Source organism: Bos taurus, chromosome 9 (assembly GCF_002263795.3).
Source record: "Bos taurus isolate L1 Dominette 01449 registration number 42190680 breed Hereford chromosome 9, ARS-UCD2.0, whole genome shotgun sequence".
NCBI classification, from domain to species: Eukaryota; Metazoa; Chordata; class Mammalia; order Artiodactyla; family Bovidae; genus Bos; species Bos taurus.
In genome coordinates, this window is record NC_037336.1 from 100,516,248 (window position 1) to 100,534,326 (window position 18,079).

The 18,079-nt window shown below is 41.5% G+C and overlaps 1 protein-coding gene across 5 annotated transcripts in view; it reads right to left on the reverse strand.

Annotated features, from left to right (window-relative positions):
* PDE10A (phosphodiesterase 10A) overlaps nucleotides 1–18,079 on the reverse strand; it is a 574,597-nt gene that overhangs the window by 53,191 nt on the left and 503,327 nt on the right. For all 5 annotated transcript variants that reach the window (XM_059889985.1, XM_059889984.1, XM_059889983.1 and 2 more), the window contains 5 exons: nucleotides 17,599–17,649; nucleotides 16,169–16,227; nucleotides 14,247–14,298; nucleotides 5,027–5,169; nucleotides 2,672–2,764 (listed from right to left, as the gene is read on the reverse strand). In XM_059889985.1, coding sequence (XP_059745968.1) covers nucleotides 2,672–2,764; nucleotides 5,027–5,169; nucleotides 14,247–14,298; nucleotides 16,169–16,227; nucleotides 17,599–17,649 — 398 coding nt within the window. The remainder of the gene's footprint in view (nucleotides 1–2,671; nucleotides 2,765–5,026; nucleotides 5,170–14,246; nucleotides 14,299–16,168; nucleotides 16,228–17,598; nucleotides 17,650–18,079) is intronic.

Genomic DNA, 18,079 nt, shown 5'->3' on the forward strand with positions numbered 1-18,079 from the left:
AGATTTGCTGACTCCTGATCTAGGGGAAATAGTTTCAAAACGGTTTTTGAAAATAGGAGTCATTCCATAGGAGCAACTTTACAACTACAGGCAATGAGTTAGACGGTAGCCTTCTCTGATGGGTCTCTCTCACCTGCTGCCGCTGCTGCTAAGTCGCTTCAGTCGTGTCTGACTTTGTGCGACCCCAGAGACAGCAGCCCACCAGGCTCCCCCGCCCCTGGGATTCTCCAGGCAAGAACACTGCAGTGGGTTGCCATTTCCTTCTCCAGTGCATGAAAGTGAAAAGGGAAAGTGAAGTCGCTCAGTCGGGCCCAACTGTTAGCGACCCCATGGCCTGCAGCCCACCAGGCTCCTCCATCCATGGGATTTGCCAGGCAAGAGTACTGGAGTGGGGTGCCATCGCCTTCTCCTCTCTCTCACCTAGAGCGACGGTTTTGAGATTCACCTGTGTTGCACTATCAGCAGCTCAGCCCTTTTGTTTGCTGAGTGTATTCTATGGTGTGGATATGTGTGTGTGTGCGTGTGTGTGTGTGTGTGTGTGTGTGTGTTCAGTTGTTCAGTCATGTCCGACTCTTTGTGACCTCATGGATTGTAACCCTCCAGGCTCCTCTGTCGGTGGGATTTCCCAGGCAAGAATACTGGAGTGGACACCCATTCACTTCTCCAGGGAATCTTTCCGACCCAAGGATCTAACGTGTGCCTCCTGCGCCGGCAGGCGGGTTCTCACCACTAAGCCGCTGCAGAAGCTCAGAGTATGGACACATCACACGTTCTTGACCCCTTCACCAGTTGATGGACATTATTTGTTAACTGCCAGTTTGGGGCAATTATGAATAATGCTGCCCTCAAGATTTGTTTACAAGTCTTTGTGTGGACAGGTGCTGTTTTTCTTGGAGTGTTACCCAGAAGTGGAGCTGAACGAGGGCTGTGTGTGCTGAACTTTATAAGACACTGTGAATCTACTCTCCAAGGTGGTTGCGCAAACATACACTCCCACTTGCAGGGTATGAGCATCCACGTTTCTCCATATTCTTGCCAACGCTTGCTAGCATCACTTTTTAAAAATTTTAACCATTCAAGCTTGTATGTAACAGGATTTCATAGTCAACTAAATTTACATTTCCCTTAGATCAAATATCTTTCATCTGTTTAATGGCCATTCATCGATCTTATTTTGTGAAGCATCTGTTAAAATCTTGTGTCCTACTTATTAAATTGGGTTATCTTGGAAGTTTTTTTAATATATATGCTAGATACAAATATTTTGCCAGATACATATTTTGCAAATTGTTCTCACAATCTGTTGCTTGCTTTTTCATGTTATTTAAAAAGGTTTTATATAAGGATATATAAATATTTTCAATATTTAAGTACTAAAATGACAAGTTGGCTTTTTTAAGACAAAAATTGAGATTTTCAGCACACTCAATTTATTGAAAAAATATGTTACCAGGATGCAGCTCTGTTTATATAAAAGTTACGCAAATATGACATTAATCAAACACCTGAAAAACTTCCCACTGCTTATGCTGTTTAACTGTCCCCTAAAGGAAACCCGATTGTGAACGCACAGAACACTGCTGCCAAAATAGGTGAACCATTACCTTCAACTTTCAGGGTGTCAACCTTGAGACTTTCAACTTCGAAAGTTTTTTAAATCAAATTACATAAATTGGTTTCTAGTTCTCCAAAGTAACTCAAAACAAAACTTTATTAGCAATCCTAACATCCAATAAAGTCTGCAACTGACTGAGCTCCTACTTTATGTCATGTAAAGTTGCCAGGCCTTTTCTGAATATTTTCTCTAATTATAAAATAAAAAAAAAAACCCTGCAAAATAGGTATTACTGTGCCCATTTTAAAGATGAGAAAACAACTGAGGCTGTGACAGATTCAGTCACTCGCTTCGGGTCACTGTAAAGGTGACGAAGGACAGAACCAGGATTCAAAATACTTTCATCACTACGTGTTACAGCCTTTAAGATACAGTTTGCTAAAGAATATGCTTAGGACAAAATGATGACAATATAATGAAAAAAATTTTATAAATTTAACTCTTGCTTTTTAGTTTTCCTTAAAACACTTTAAACTCCTGTAGCTGGAGACAGGGGCTTCCCAGGCGGCACTAGTGGTAAAGAATCCACCTGCCAGCGCAGGAGATGTCAGTTTGATCCCTGGGTAGGGAAGTTCCCCTGGGGGAGGGCATGGCAGCCCACTCCAGTACTCTTGTCTGGAGAATCCCATGGACAGAGGAGCCTGGCAGGCTATAGTCCATGGGGTCGCAAAGTCAGACACGAGTGAAGCGACTTTGCACACTCGTATGCACAGCTGGACCCACTCCAGTGTTCTTGCCTGGAGAACCCCAGGGACGAGGGAGCCTGGTGGGCTGCCGTCCTGTGGGGTCACACAGAGTCGGACACGACTGAAGTGACTTAGCAGCAGCAGCAGCAGCATGCACAGCTAGATACAATCAATGGTTTAGAATCCATCATTTTTTATAAAGATCTGAAAACACTGACTACTGATAATAAGTTGGTTCAAAGAAAGTGTAACAGCAGCAAAGAGGAAAAACTGACTGAGCTGGGACATGGAGAGCTGGGGCCCTACCGCAGAGGCTTCGGCTGAGCTGGACGGGAAAGGAGGAACGCTGGAGCACAGGAGGCCGCCTCACCTGTTGAAGCGCGGGTCTGCATAGGCATCTGGGATGTTCAGAACTTCCCCGGTCCTTGCTACCTGGCCAGCGATCCCCTTCTCGATTGAAAACCTGCACACACAGAAGAGAGGAGCACGCAGATGTTGCAGAAGAACTTGAGACACGTCACTGCCAACAAACACTGAATAAAAAAGATTTCTATTGTAAATGCTTGTATTGCTATAAAATGTATAAAGGTGAAGCAGAAAAATACTGCATGGTAATCACTTGAAGACCTTACAAGACTTAATTCATAATGTATTAAATTATGCTGAATCACAAACTGAAATTGAAAAATTAACTAGCCTTCTCCTTCACTGATCAATAATAATCCGTTAGATTTGCAAAATACCTTATAATTTACAAGATGTTTCAACATGAGTTTTTTAAAATAATTCTTCCTGTGAGCTGAGACCCATATGGGTTCAGTAACTTGCCCATATATTTAAAATATGAGTGGCACAGCAAAAACAAGAATGCAGGTCAACACCAGTACACTTTCCAGCACACATGTAACCAGACCCACAGGTTATACGGTCCTGAGATGCAGGACCTCAACTTTAAGGCCTCTGCAATGTAAGCACTATACCAAGGTAACACACTTTACAACTTCCGGTATCTCCACTTCTCTAATTCGTTAAGTTTAAAAACAGCCAAAATACAGGCATTATCTGATTACACTTGGATATATTTTGATATCTAATATCAGTCATTTCTTTTATATATAAATATATTCTCATATTTATAAATAGTTTTCTCATTATAATATTATAATAATACATGCTCTCATTCAAAACATAGTAAAGATATCTATAATCACAATAGCTGCATGTTTCAGTAGCTGAAAAATAGCTTTCACAGTATTACATTTTCAACATTATAGAAAATTATCATTCTTGAAATAAAGCTCCACCCTATGGATTTCCCTAAGGAAAATTCAAAAGAGAATTGACACCAAAGAGAATTAACTTTTCTTAAAACACCAACAAGTGAACCCAGCACTGTACTACGTAAAACGGAGGTTGTCTCTGCCCCGTTTTCTTGTGCTTTGAGCAACGTGAGCACGACACGTCGGGCGGCCGTGCGCAGAGTACCAGAGCCCGTTCCACGGTTAATTCTTGATTTTCTTGGTCTGAGGGTAGCTCAGGGTGGTCTCTATCTCAGATCAGTGGAAACATAACCAAGGGGCATGCCCTTAGGTAAGTGGTTGGCACTGACTGCTCAGCCCAGAGTTACAGCCCACCACACCCGCTGCCTGTTCTGCCAGGGCTTGTAAGCGCAGGCTCCCAGTTAAAGTCTTCAAAATGAGGCCAATGCCGGCCCTGCGAGGAGCTCTCAGACCTTCAGCAGAAGTGACTTTACCTAAATGACTATATCGAGACGAATCTATGGAGCTCTAAACAAACAAACGAACTTTTTTTTTTTTTTCAAAAACCTAAACAGCGCCTGCAGTCAGTGTCCTGTGAGTATGGAATCCTAGCATCCCGGGACCACAGAAGGGGAAGCACCCCGTGGTGGGCGGCAGTGTGCGCACATGCCAGGCTCCCTGTGTGCAGACAGACGGCCCAGATGAAGAGCCAGTCCTGTTAATAAGGGACACGGTACGTTAGAGTACCTTGTGGAAAAGTAGTTAAGCATCATACATATGTATAAAACAGAAGAAATGCGAATGTCTAAAAAAGACAGCTTCTGAGTGCTCAGCTTGACGTGTACTAGTTCCGTGACAGTGCTCCATGTAGGTGCCCCGATGGTGGGAGGACTCAGCCACCAGCCGAAGGCCGTGCTGCTCCCGTAAGTGACAGCAGTGGCCACTGACAGATCCAGGGACTCTCTAGCTTCAGGACGCAGCACAAGTGCTCTTCGATCGGTTAAACCGGCTGCTGGGCTGCAGGACAATGTGTTGAAGTTAGGGAATATACCGGGTCAGTTTTCACTGCGGTCCAGACTTGCAGGCAGCTCTGTAGGTTGCGGGGGGGAGGGGACGAAATTGTCTGAGTACACCTGCTCCTAGACACAGGAGGCCCTGCAGACTCCAGGTGGGGCGCACCTTTACCTACCTGGGAGCACTAGTAACTTTTTCCAACATGATTTCCAAAAGGACCGCCTCCGGAAGACGGCATTTCCAGGAGTGGTGCTAAAGCTTCCTAGGCGCGGTTTCGCTGGCACTGCAATGTCATGCCCACAAGCACTACCTTCAGGAGGCGGGTCCTGGTGGGAATGATATCACAGTATGACAAGTGCTGTCCGCACGCCTGTGAAGAGGCACAGACAAGTGGGCGGCGGAGCACCTGCCCGGCTGCCGCCACAGCGACCACACGCTACTGCGCGCTGTACCTGATCTCCTTGGTCTTCTTGAAGACGGGCTTTCCTTCCTTTTCCTCTCCAATATCAAAAAGGTCTGAATATAACTCCTTGTTCTTATGGTCTACCTGGAAAAGGGCACAACGGTCGGCATTCACCAGGTTTTTTGCATATATCTACAGACAAACGAGAAAACGAGAGTCAGCCGGTGAGAGATGCAAAGAGGTTGCAGGTAAATGTTATCAGAAATAAATATGAATTGCGGCTGTTCTAGACTGGAACAGGGTGGGAAATGAGCATTATGATTAGATAAATACAGGCATATAAGGACGAAACTAATTCTATGGCACTGGCCATGTGCGCACACCAGCAGCTGCTCTGCATCCTGGCTGTGGTGCCAGGGGCGGGAGCAGGTACCGGCCTCACTCCCTGAGAACCCGCCACCCTGGCTCCTCTTCCGGAACCTCCCAGGCCTCCCTGGTGCCCTCGTCCGAGTCTCAAATCAGCTCAAAGGCCAGCATCTATTCCAATGGTGGGTGTTTATGAAACACCAGTTGTAAAAAAAATACGAAATATAACCTCTAATGAGACTCTGAGTATTCATATTTACATTAGCTACACTTTATTTTTTACACTAACAATAATGTGCAACAATTAGTAAGTGTTTACTATGTGCCAGTTTTTCGGTACTTATGTGTACTAATTCACTTAACCCTCACTAACATTTTGCACGCCAGAAGACCGAGGCACGGAGAGGCAACCTGCCTACTACCACACTCGCAGATGGTGGATCTGGCACGTGAACTCACAGGAGCTGCTTCCATGGCCTAAGCTCTTGAAACAAGTATGCTTTACTCTTTCTGAATGGAAAACTGTATTAATATAGCCATTCATTTGTCCATCAGTTCCCTTCAACGAGTATTTCTCTAATGCCTAACACTTCTCACTGTCCCCACTTGGCTGGGATTACAGCGATGTCACAAAAATTGTATTTACATATATTCAGAATTCTGGCAACGTCAACCCTTTCGATGACGGACATGAAATGACTGCTCGAGAAGAACCATCACAAAGTCTATGCTAAAGGTTGCTAGGCCACCTTGTGGCCAGAGGAAAAATATATCATCTCATGTAAAAACACCTTGGAGATTTCACAGAAAGAAATCAGAGTGGTTTAGGGACCTGTTCTTCCTCATCTTCCGTCTTTGTCTTCCCTGCTGTTAGAAGCTGTACGCACTCACCCAACAAACACTGGATGTGCCTTATGTACCGTGACCAAGTACCCTGGGCATCATGAGTGTCAACTCCCAGGGGACTTCTCTCCTCCACTAGCTGACTCATGAGCTCCAGGGCAGTAGAAACTGCTTCCTTTCCTCCACAGTATCCCAAATGCCCAGAACCAGGCTTAGAGAAAGGTCAGCTAATGTCCACAGGTCATGTAAACCCACCCCACTTGCTAACAAGGTTCACTGGGACGGAACCACACTTTATGAGCGGCTCACGGCTGCTGTATCGGCCGCCTGGAATAGCTGTAGGCGATGATGGCCCACGAGGCAAAAGCTTTACTATTGGCCCTTCATAATAAGTTTGCCAGCCCTCAGGTTAGAACATACCAGATACCTCTATAACCTAGCAACTCTCAATAAACACTTGAGAAGGAGGAACAACATACAGGAAGGAAGGCTCAGGAGATCTTGAACTATTAAATGACAACAATGCCCTGAACTGCTGGATCATACGGTGAAATCCGCACCCTTAGTGGCCATGTTGGTTGCCTAACACTCTGGCACATATTTATGTCAATAGTTGTAAACATCTGGATGAAATGGACACTTTTCTAGAAAAAGAAAATGAATTTGGAAGAGAAATATCTGAATGAAATCAGAATAAACAGACAACTGAAATACTGTAAAAAAAATTATCCTCATAAAAGGCATCAGGCCCAAATAATTTCAAATACAAATCACTTAAGAATTTTCAAAAATAAAGTCTCATCTAATTTAAACTAGTGTAAGTTCAGGCAGATGCCTGGGTCAGGAAGACCCCTGGAGAAGGAAATGGCAACCCACTCCAGTACTCTTGTCTGGGAAATCCCATGGACCGAGGAGCCTGGTGGACTATAGTCCATGAAGTTGCAAAGAGTCAGACACGGCTAAGCAACCAACACACACACCCAAGTTCAGACAAAACAAAACTTCTCTAGTTACTTTTACAACCCTTGCTATGTCACTGATACTGAAAACTGACAAAGATACTATAAAAAAGAAAATCATAGACCAATTTACCTTGGAAAAAGAAGAAAAATTATAATAAAAATATCAGCAAGTCAAACTTGAGGATAATATTTTAAAATTTTCAATAATTTAAAATTACACTTTACTCACAACTTCCAGTATTGGAAAGTCTATTATTATACCTCATAAAGCAATAAAAAAAAAAAGGAGAAAAATCACATGACTATTACCATGGCTACCAAAAAATACATGTAACAAAATTCAGTATTTATGATAAAAATTTTTTAAGTAGAAATTTTGTAGAAGAAAAACATATATGTATGCATACATATATCAGTATACACAGACACCCTAATAATATGTGAAAATTATAGTCTACATCATAAAAAATGATAAAATATCAGAATCATCCTATTAAAGTTAAGATATTAAAGTTATGCACAAGACAAAGATACGTTATCATAATTATTAATACACAATTAGATAAAAGACAGAAAAAGGAAATGGCACCCCACTCCAGTATTCTTGCCTGGAGAATCCCATGGACAGAAGAGCCTGGCGGACTACAGTCCCTGGGGTCTCAAGAGTCGGACACGACTGGAGAGTAAACCAGCAGCAGGTAAAAGACCACAGTTCTAATGTTAGGCGATATTATTGAATATGTTGAGAAATCAAGAAAATCAACTGAAAACAATTACAAGTAGTAGGAAAAACTTCTGCTTTAAGATAAGTGACTAAATATATATTTATTTTTTAAATTCTCCCTGAATATTAAACTTTCAGTTTGAAATGATACTCAGAAGCTGGAAAAGAATTAATAAAGAAATCCTAGGCATATTTTGGTAACAGTTATGAACTCCAAGCCTCGGAAAGTGAAAAGTGAAAGTCGCTCAGTTGTGTCCAACTCTTTGAGACCCCAAGGACTACACAGTCCATGAATTCTCCAGGCCAGAATACTGGAGTGGGCAGCCTTTCCCCTCTCCAGGGGATCTTCCCAACCCAGGGATCGAACCCAGGTCTCCCACATTGCGGGCAGACTCTTTACCAGCTGAGCCACCAGGGAGACTGAAGAATACCGGAGTGGGCAGCCTATCCCTTCTCCAGCAGAGCTTCCCAACCCAGGAATCAAACCGTGGTCTCCTGCATTGCGGGTGGATTCTTTACCAACTGAGCCACAAGGTCATTATAAAAGCCAACCTGTCTCCTACACACCTTCTCTCTCTCTCCTACATATAAACACAGGTTTACTTATAAGTGGAAATAATTCTTGACAGCAATAGAGGATTTCAAATTCAGTGGAAATATATCTTCAAATTTCTGAAGAAAACATTTTAAACTTAAAATTCTTTACCAGATCAAGCTAACATTCAGACATGAGGCAAAATAAAGATACTTCAGAAGTACAAAGTACTCAGAAAATTACTACTTTTGAGCTATTTTGGAAAAGGAGATGAGCTCAAGAAAAAATTAATAGATAAATTCAAGAAAGCATAGGACGACCTGGCGTGTAAGCAAAATTGATGAGCAAAGAAACTACTAAAGCTATAATTAAACTGTACATTTCATTAGTAAATGATACCTATGAAATTACAGCTGTCATATAAAAAAGTTAATTAAAAAGACTGAAAATATCTGGTTGTGTCAAAAAAATATGTAAGATTAGAAGGCCAAAAAGGAAGGAGGAGAAGTTTGCTGTTCTTGTGGTTGTGAAGTCTCCAGAGGACAAGGCCCATACAGAGGTGCCCTGCACAGAGCCAGAACAACGCATTCCTGAAGATGAATGCGCCCCCAGGCCCAGCAATCATAGGATTCTGAACATTCAGGTCTCTCCAGTGTGATACAAGCTAAGAAACTTCCCCCTGATTCTCTCAGGCTAATGTGAGTTAGGTAGTGATGCCTTTTGCCTTACACCAGAGAGTCCAGACTGACAAACAAGCTCAAGGCAAGTCTGATATGAGAGAGTAATTGAATTACAGATGAGGAAGAGAATTTAAGTACAGGCAAAAAAGACAGCCATTGAGCAATCTTACATATGAATGTAGATGAAAAAGTCAGAAAAATAATAGCGACCAACTCAGGAGTACAGACTACAACTACATGAAAAGTGAAAGTGAAGCCGCTCAGTCGTGTCTGACTCTTCGCGACCCCATGGACTGTAGCCCACCAGGCTCCTCTGTCCGTGGGATTTCCCAGGCAAGAGCACTGGAGTGGCTTGCCATTGCCTTCTCCAAGGGATCTTCCCGACCCAGGGATGGAACCCAGGTCTGCCACACTGCAGGCAGACGCTTTATCGTCTGGGTCACCAGGGAAGCCCCAACTACACAGTCATTTAACATCAAGTGATAAATTAATATAGTTCCCTATTCTAATTGACTAAAGGAAGAAAAAATACATAATTTTAATAATGACTTACAAAATTTGATAATGTTTGACACCCAATCTGGTATAAACTCAAAGAAAGGAACAGAAAGAAACATTTTTAAGTTAATCAACAGTATCTACTGGGGGACCTTCAACAATTATACACAGCAAGGAAACAAGAGAAGCATGCACGTTAAAGAAACTATAATATATTCACTCTCACTGGCCCATTCCACAGTGTTCTCAGGTCCTAGCAAACTCAGTAAAAAAGAAAAAAGACACAGTGTAAACACTGCGGAAGTAGAACCACCGCTCTCACTTATCACTATAAATGATCTTTCTTGAAAATCCAAGACTGTAAACTGAAAAAACAACATACCAAATATGGGAGATCAAAGTCAGTACATACAATCAAGAGAGATTTTTTTAATTGAAAATAAGACAATGCTGTTGTACAAGAAGACTCCATACGCTAAACGTATCAACTCTACTTCAGATTTTATCAAATTCAAGGTAATTCCGATGTAAATCACACTCCATGGTGAAGAGGGATATATCATAGGAATGCTAGGTTCATATAACATCCAAAAATCACTCTGGATAATACATTATAGATCAATAAGACAAAAACTGAAATAAACACATGGTCATCTTAATAAATGCAGAGAAAATAAATGAGGATAATGTCCAACATCCAATCATAATTTAAAACATTAAAAAACTAGGACTAGAAGGGGATGTTGTCACCCTGATAAAGACTACCTAAGAGAAGTCCGCAACTAATCCATGTACTTAACCGTGAAAGACTGCAGAATGGATGCAGTGATATCCACACTCACCATCCCTAATTCAGTACTGCCCTGGGGGACCTAGCCAGGACGATTATGCAACGGAGGGGAAAAAAGGTATATGGATTAGGACGGAGGAACTACAACCATCAGTGATTGTGGATGACATATAAAGACACTGAAGAATCCACCAGGAAACTACCAGAAATAATGAGTTCATCAGGACTATAGGATAGGGGACCAAGATAGAAAAAGCAAGTTTACTTCTATACATTTTCAATGAAACGTCTGAAAATAAAATTAAGAACACATTAATAATAGCGTTAAATAGCATTAAAAGATAAAACATCTAGGAGTAACTTTATGTGAAAGTGTTAGCTACTCAGTCATGTCTGATTCTTTGTGACCCCGTGGACTATAGCTTGATAGGCTACTCTGTACATGGGATTCTCCAGGCAAGCCTACTGGAGTGGGTAGCCGTTCCCTTTTCCAGGGGATCTTCCCGACCCAGGGATTGAACCCAGGTCTCCTGCCTAACAGTATTAGAAGATAAAACATCTAGAAATAACTTTACCAAAATAACGGCAATGCTTATACTCTGAAAATTACAGAATAGTGTTGAAAAAATTAAGAAAATTTAAATAAATGGAAAAGGCCCATGTTGCTGTACTGGAAGACTTCATATTATTAAGGAGGCAATATCCCCCAAATTGATGTTCAGTCAACAAAATCCCTATCAGAAACCCATATGAGCCATTTGCAGAAATTGACAAGCTGGTTTCTAAAATTTATATGAATTGCAAGGGACTCAAAATAGCCAAAAGAGAAATGAATATGAAGAACACATTTGGAGGATTCACACTTGCTGACTTCCAAACCTGCCATACAGCAACAGTAATCAAGATGAGACGGTACTGTCATTAAGCTGGACAGACAGGTCAGCTGAACAGAGCGGGGACCCCAAGAAGAAAACAATGTGTGCGTGCTCAACTGATTCCAGGAAAGCTGCGTTTAAAAGGGGAAATAAAAGTCTTTTCAACAAATGCTGCTGGTAAAATTGGACAGCTACCTGCAAAAGAATGAAACTGGACTCTTACACCATGAACATAAATGAACTAACATGAGTGAATACCCTAACTAAATGTCAAAGCTAACGCTACAGAACTCTTAGAAGAAAATATTGGAGTACGTTTTCATGGTATCTGATCTGGCAGTGGATTGTTAGATATGATGCAAGTATGAGCAACAAAAGTAAAAAGATAAATTAGACTTCACCAAAGTTAAAAACTTTAGTACTTCACGCTATCGGGAAAGTGAAAAGATATTAATACACAGATGGGAAAAATATTTTCCAACTATACGTCAATTAAGGGAGTGATATCTAAAACGCAAGAAGTCTTAGAACTCAACACTGAAAACTAAAGTAAAAAGCAGCCCATGGAGCTGAATCTTTCATCACATGGATAGACAGTCAATATCATTAGTCACCAGGGAGACGATAATCAGTCACAGTGAGATAGTACTTCACATCTACTACAGTGGCAATAATCAAAAATTAAGATAATGAGCAAGGTTGGTGAGAGTGTGGGGAAATTGGAACCCGTGTGCACCACTGGCAGGAAGGTAAAATCGTGTTAAGCGCCAGGGAAACAGCTTGACTGCTCCTCAAAAAGGTAAGCACAGAGCAATCATAGCACTTAGCAGTTCCACTCTTACCTAAAACAACTGAAAACAGGCGTTAAAACAAGAAAAATGTACCCAAATCTTCAAAACAGTAGCATTTGCATTAGCCAAAATGTGGAAACAAATTCAAATGTCTACCAGCTGATGAATGGATTAAAAAACTGTGATATGCATATTCATACAACAGAATATTGGTTGCCTACAAAAAGGAATGAAGTAGTGGCACATACTACAACACCCATGAACTTTGAAAACACTGTGCTAAGTGACAGAAGCCAGGCAGGAAAGGCCACAGAGTCAGGATTCCCCTTACGTGGGATTCAGGTGAGATCCACAGACGAGACAGTAAATCAGTAGTTGCTGTGGCTGGGGGCTCAGGGGATGGGGAGCAGACGGGCGACAGCTAAAATGCTTGGCAGTTTCTTTCTGAAGTAACGAAATGCTCTAAAATTCTCTGCTGATGGCTGCAGCTATCTGAGAAGATGCTAAAGACCACTGAATTAAGCACTTTAAATGGATTAATTGTACTGTCATGAATTATATCTCAGTAAAACTGTTTTCTAACATAACATTAAGAATACAAGAACTGGTCAATGGCATTTCTTATACTCCTGGTACAAGCTATATGTCAGTCCATATTATATATTTTTATGTCTTCTTAAATACTTTTCATTGCTTTATAAATTCCTCAAATTTTGTCATAACCAAAGAGGCTATTTTTCTTTTTACTGTGCAGTTTCTTTCTTTTTCTGTCTAAACAAAGCTGACCCTTCAACACTGCCCACACAATAAAAAATCCACATATAACCGCTATTGCCCTCCACATATGTGGCTCCTCCGTATTCACAGTTCCACATCTACAGACTCCACAGCTCCAGATGGTGTCTCACTGCAGTATTTACTACTGAAAAAAGTCCATGTGTAAGTGGGCCTGTTCAAACTCATGCAGCTCAAGGGTCAACTGTAAAACCATCAGTGTAACTACTTACAGGGAGAACGTGCTGAAAGCAGTGACCCCTGCGTGACCCTCAGGAAATGCTCTGACACTGCGCATGCACACTCACACCTGACCTGCCAGGACATCAGGGAAACAGATCACTGCACACCATTAAGCCTGGAGATGAAAGGAAGCCTTGTTGTACAGGGTCACTACGTCTTGAGAAAGACCAGGAAAACGGAAAGGAGAAAGAACACCTATCAAAACACACAACAAGGCATGGGTGGTCCCAGCAAGTCGGCCTGGCACGCACGGGTCCACACACACACCACCTCCACCACCCGAGCCCCTCCCTCAGCGGACCCTCTCCCGAGCACTAAAGCAGCAACACTACACGTGGGGAAAGCAAACTCTACTTCCTGGAGCCTTCAGTTCTAGCCTGTGAGTCTTCTGGAAGAGGGAAATAACTTAGACTAAGTAGAATGAAACTCAGGGTTAGAAAGAATCATTGGAAATTCCTAATAAGACCTACATGCAAAAGGTATTCTGAGGAAAGAAAAAGAGATTAAATGCTTTTTCAAATTAGCTCTCCGTTAAATAATGGAAAACTCTGTGGTATTTTTCAAAACATTATTCAAAACCCCTCCAAAATTAACGGAAGTGACAGATCAATCAAGGTGATGCCTCCAGATCACTTTCATCGTTCTTAAAACAGCACATATGATTGTACATTAAAACGCTCCATCATATATTAAGACACCTAGGAGTGGTGTTAGTCACGCAGTCGTGTCTGACTCTTTGCAACTCTATGGACTGTATCCCTCCAGGCTCCTCTATCCACAGGATTCTCCAGGCAAGAATACTGGAGTGGGTAGCCATTTCTTTCTCCAGAGGATCTTCCCAACCTAGGTATAGAACCCGGGTCTTCTGCATTTCAGGCAGATTCCTTACCATCTGAGCACCAGGGAAGCCCATATTAGGACATAATTAAGGCTTAAACAAAATCTTTTTTTTTTCTTTTTTTTTTTTTCTTCTTTTTTTATTTTATTTATTTATTTTTTTAAATTTAATTTTATTTTTAAACTTTACATAATTGTATTAGTTTTGCCAAATATCAAAATGAATCCACCACAGGTATACATGTGTTCCCCATTCTGAACCCTCCTCCCTCCTCCCTCCCCATACCATCCCTCTGGGTCGTCCCAGTGCACTAGCCCCAAGCACCCAGTATCGTGCAGAAGGCAACCTACCATTATGTGTTCAAGTAGAGAATCTATTGCAACTATGTTATCAAAATAGGTTCTGAAAAAAAAGAAAGGTAAAATCTTTAAGTAATGTTATTAGAACACAGAACATATGAAACTTTGAATACATTTCCCAATTTTGGCTACATTTAAATAAAAAAACAGAAAGATATATGCTGTTTGACTGTTGTCCTTTCGTGGAAACCACCAATAATATTATTTTAAAGAGGTAAATGAAAGTTTATCACTGACTTTAGTATAAGGGCTCTAATTCCAGAGATCGCCTTCAGTAATTATTCAAGGTAGAGAAAAAGTTTGTAGCATTTAACTAAAACGATGAAGAAATAAAACTGGTACATCAAATTTAACATCTCATTAATAACTTTGATATAAAACAAAAATATTTAAATTTGCTAAATCTCATTAATAAGATAAAAATACAAAAAAATCACTGAAAACCCCAAAAGCTAGAATGTAGTTTAACTGTATTTTTTTTTAAAAAGCAGGGAAATTCATTTGAGAAGAAATATCAGAATACAGGTAATGATAGGAGCTGACAACTCTACACAAGTAAATACAGATTCATCATTATGAACTGCAAGTAAGTATTTGTAGGGCATATGGCACATACATTAAAATGTAGACCGGAGAAACAGATAAATCCGCAGGCACGTGTTATAGGGAATATGTGGCAAATACTCTTAACACAGACTGTTGGCAAGGTGCCGCTCTCAGTTTAGGTCTGTGAGAATTTAGCCCTGTATTCAGGATTAAGGTAACTTATAGCAATTAACAATGCCCTTTTCAAGAAGAGAAATCATCTGACTTGAAGCTGTTAATATGCTTAGTTACAACATCCACTGAGGAATATCCTGCAAGGAACAGGTTGAAGAAAATCAGTTTCCCACTGGGGAAGAGATTTCAGGTGTCACATGAGGGTTTTAACTGGGCTTTGGGAGGCTTGCAAAGTGTTCAGACAGGCTAGCAAGAGGCCGAACACGGCTTCCCTTCCGGGGTGGCTCTGAAGCAGTCACATCTGCTGTCCAGACATGCTGTTTCATTCTGTCTCAGAGAAGATATGGATAGTTGGCCAAGGAGATCAAAAGAGCACGCCCTCCAACTCAAACTTCCCTAATATTTCAAAACACGAAAATGCAGTTTCAGAATCACAAGTGAGGGGGTTACGGGACTTGGTGACGAGTAAGCCAGGGACATGTCAGCGGGAACAGCATCAGAGCTGCTGCGGAGTGCTCCTTGAGTTAGTAACCTGCCGTGGGGTGGGGCCCTGAAGCTAGCACATCCCGGGGCGTTTTCAGATCTCAACCACTGAGCAGACGGTCAGAGAGAGATCAATACATGGCCGTCCCCATAGCAAGCAAACCTGATGTGGGCCTGACGCTTAACGAACATCTGTACTTCCTCCACTGCCAGCCCAAGAGTCTTCCCAGGTTAAACTCCGGGGAAGGGCACCATCTTTTTCAGAATGGGAAAACTGAAACAATAATGTCAACAGTATGTTGTGATTTACTGACGTTCACAGCAAGGGCCAAAGAGGACTTCGGGAAAATGATCAACGTTTCCCCTCCTTCCACTGCTGTCAGTTCTCTCCTATGCAAACAGCAACACTACGGCATCTCTCTGCATAGTCTCTAACACCTTCTAGTGAGTCATTTACAAACATGCCCAATTGCAAATTAAGCTGGTCACATATTCGTCTTTGATCCTTTACTTGTGACGTGAATGTGGCTGAGAATGAAACTCTCTAAGCACAAACATGATGGCCCACACTTACCAGATCACGTGCCGGGTAAGGACTGATCTGCTGCTATTGACCGCAGTGGACAGCAGTCTGTCACGGTCAGGGCCGGCGCCTGATCTAAACCGTTGACCTGTTAGAGCTTACCACATCCCTAGAGATGAACACTTACTTTGATACGTCGAGTAGAAAGTCATTCAGTTCAGTCTGTTTGGCAAGACCTCTGCAAACCTGCCATACAAAACAGTGGCTATTAATTTTGAGGGACTTTTGTTTATTTTAGGAATGAAAATTCCAGAATTTTATTTACCTTATTTATTTAAAAAGGCATAACACAATCACTACTTCAAGGATTTTTAAAAAATTGTACTTGAGCATATATCACTGCTCAGTACTGTCAGATCCAGGAAGTCCTTGATTCTCATACCATTATCTTGAAATATATATATATATATATATATATATATGCTTTATTTTTTATGTGTATATATATATATAAGCACAGAGACATTACTTTGCCAACAAAGGTCCATCTAGTCAAAGCTATGGCTTTTCCAGTGGTCATGTATGGATGTGAGAGCTGGACTATAAAGAAAGCTGAGCGTTGAAGAATTGATGCTTTTGAACTGTGGTGTTGGAGAAGACTCTTGAGAGTCCCTTGGATTGCAAGAAGATCAAACCAGTTCATTCTAAAGGAAATCAGTCCTGAATATTTATTGGAAGGACTGACGCTGAAGCTGAAACTCCTATACTTTGGCCACCTGATGTGAAGAACTGACTCATTGGAAAAGACCCTGATGCTGGGAAAGATTGAAGGCAGGAGGAAAAGGGGACAGCAGAGGATGAGATAGTTGGATGGCATCACCAACTCAATGGACATGAGTTTGAGCAAGCCTGGGGAGTTGGTGATAGACAGGGAGGCCTGGCATGCTGCAGTCCATGCGATGGCAAAGAGTCAGACATGACTGAGTGACTGAACTGATGTACACACACACACACACACACACACACACACACACAAACACACACATTTTCTCCCTATCAGACAGTTCCTCAGCAATCTGAGTTTGCTGAAATGGACTTAAACAAAACAAGCAGCAGTGGAAGATACAAAACAGAATTCTATTTCTGCCATGTTCCTGAACTTAAGAGTCTGGTTATCAGGGAAACTCTATGCAGTTTGTGACCTTTTAAATTAGATCACATTTTCAAGAGAATCAAGGAACTTGAATTTACGATTATTGTTTTCATATGCCACTGAGTTTAGTGGATGCTTTAATTTAAGAAATGGATCATAGAAATATCAACATTACTGCCAGTAGGATATATCATTCCTGGGCTTTTGGTGGAAAACAAAAACCACGATAAGAAATGCAAATGATTTAACATCCTGTTTAACTATATAAAAAAATTGGTTGGAAGACAGTTAAGGCAAGCAGTCAGTAAATATAAGTGACCAGATCACACATTTCAGAAACAGGAAAACATTTACTATGCACAAAGCAAGCCGTGGGTGGCGGCTGGCCTGCCCTCTGCCTGCTGGGGGCAGGCTACACAAGCCCGTTCTCTGGGACGGCCTGTGAAGGCAGCCCTGGGACGCACCTGCACCTGGTGTATGGCTACTGAAGCCCAGGCAAGATTCGCCGTCGCAACCTAAAAACAAGAAAAGGAAGAGCATGACGCCAGCTTTCCTCGGCCACACGCACACAGCCCAACAGAGGCCACCAGCTTAAGTCTGGTGTGGTCACCACATCCGTGAACGTTCTAAAAACCCGAACTGTCAAATGCATGCAAAATTTCTCTTTTCTATTTCCCACTTCTTTATGATTGAGTGTAATGCTCTTTTGTTCCTCTTAATTTGGGATAAAAAGGAAGATGAATTGATTAAGAGCACTGTCATCTATTGAGCTTATGATAATTATTTTTCACTTCAAATCACTAATAAAAAAGGCTTCTAGTGACAATTTTCTTTCCTTCTTTTTTTAAAAATTAATTAATTTATTTTAATTGGAGGATAATTACTTTACAATTTTGTGATGGTTTCTGCCAGACAGCAACATGAATCAGCCACTGGGGTACCTGT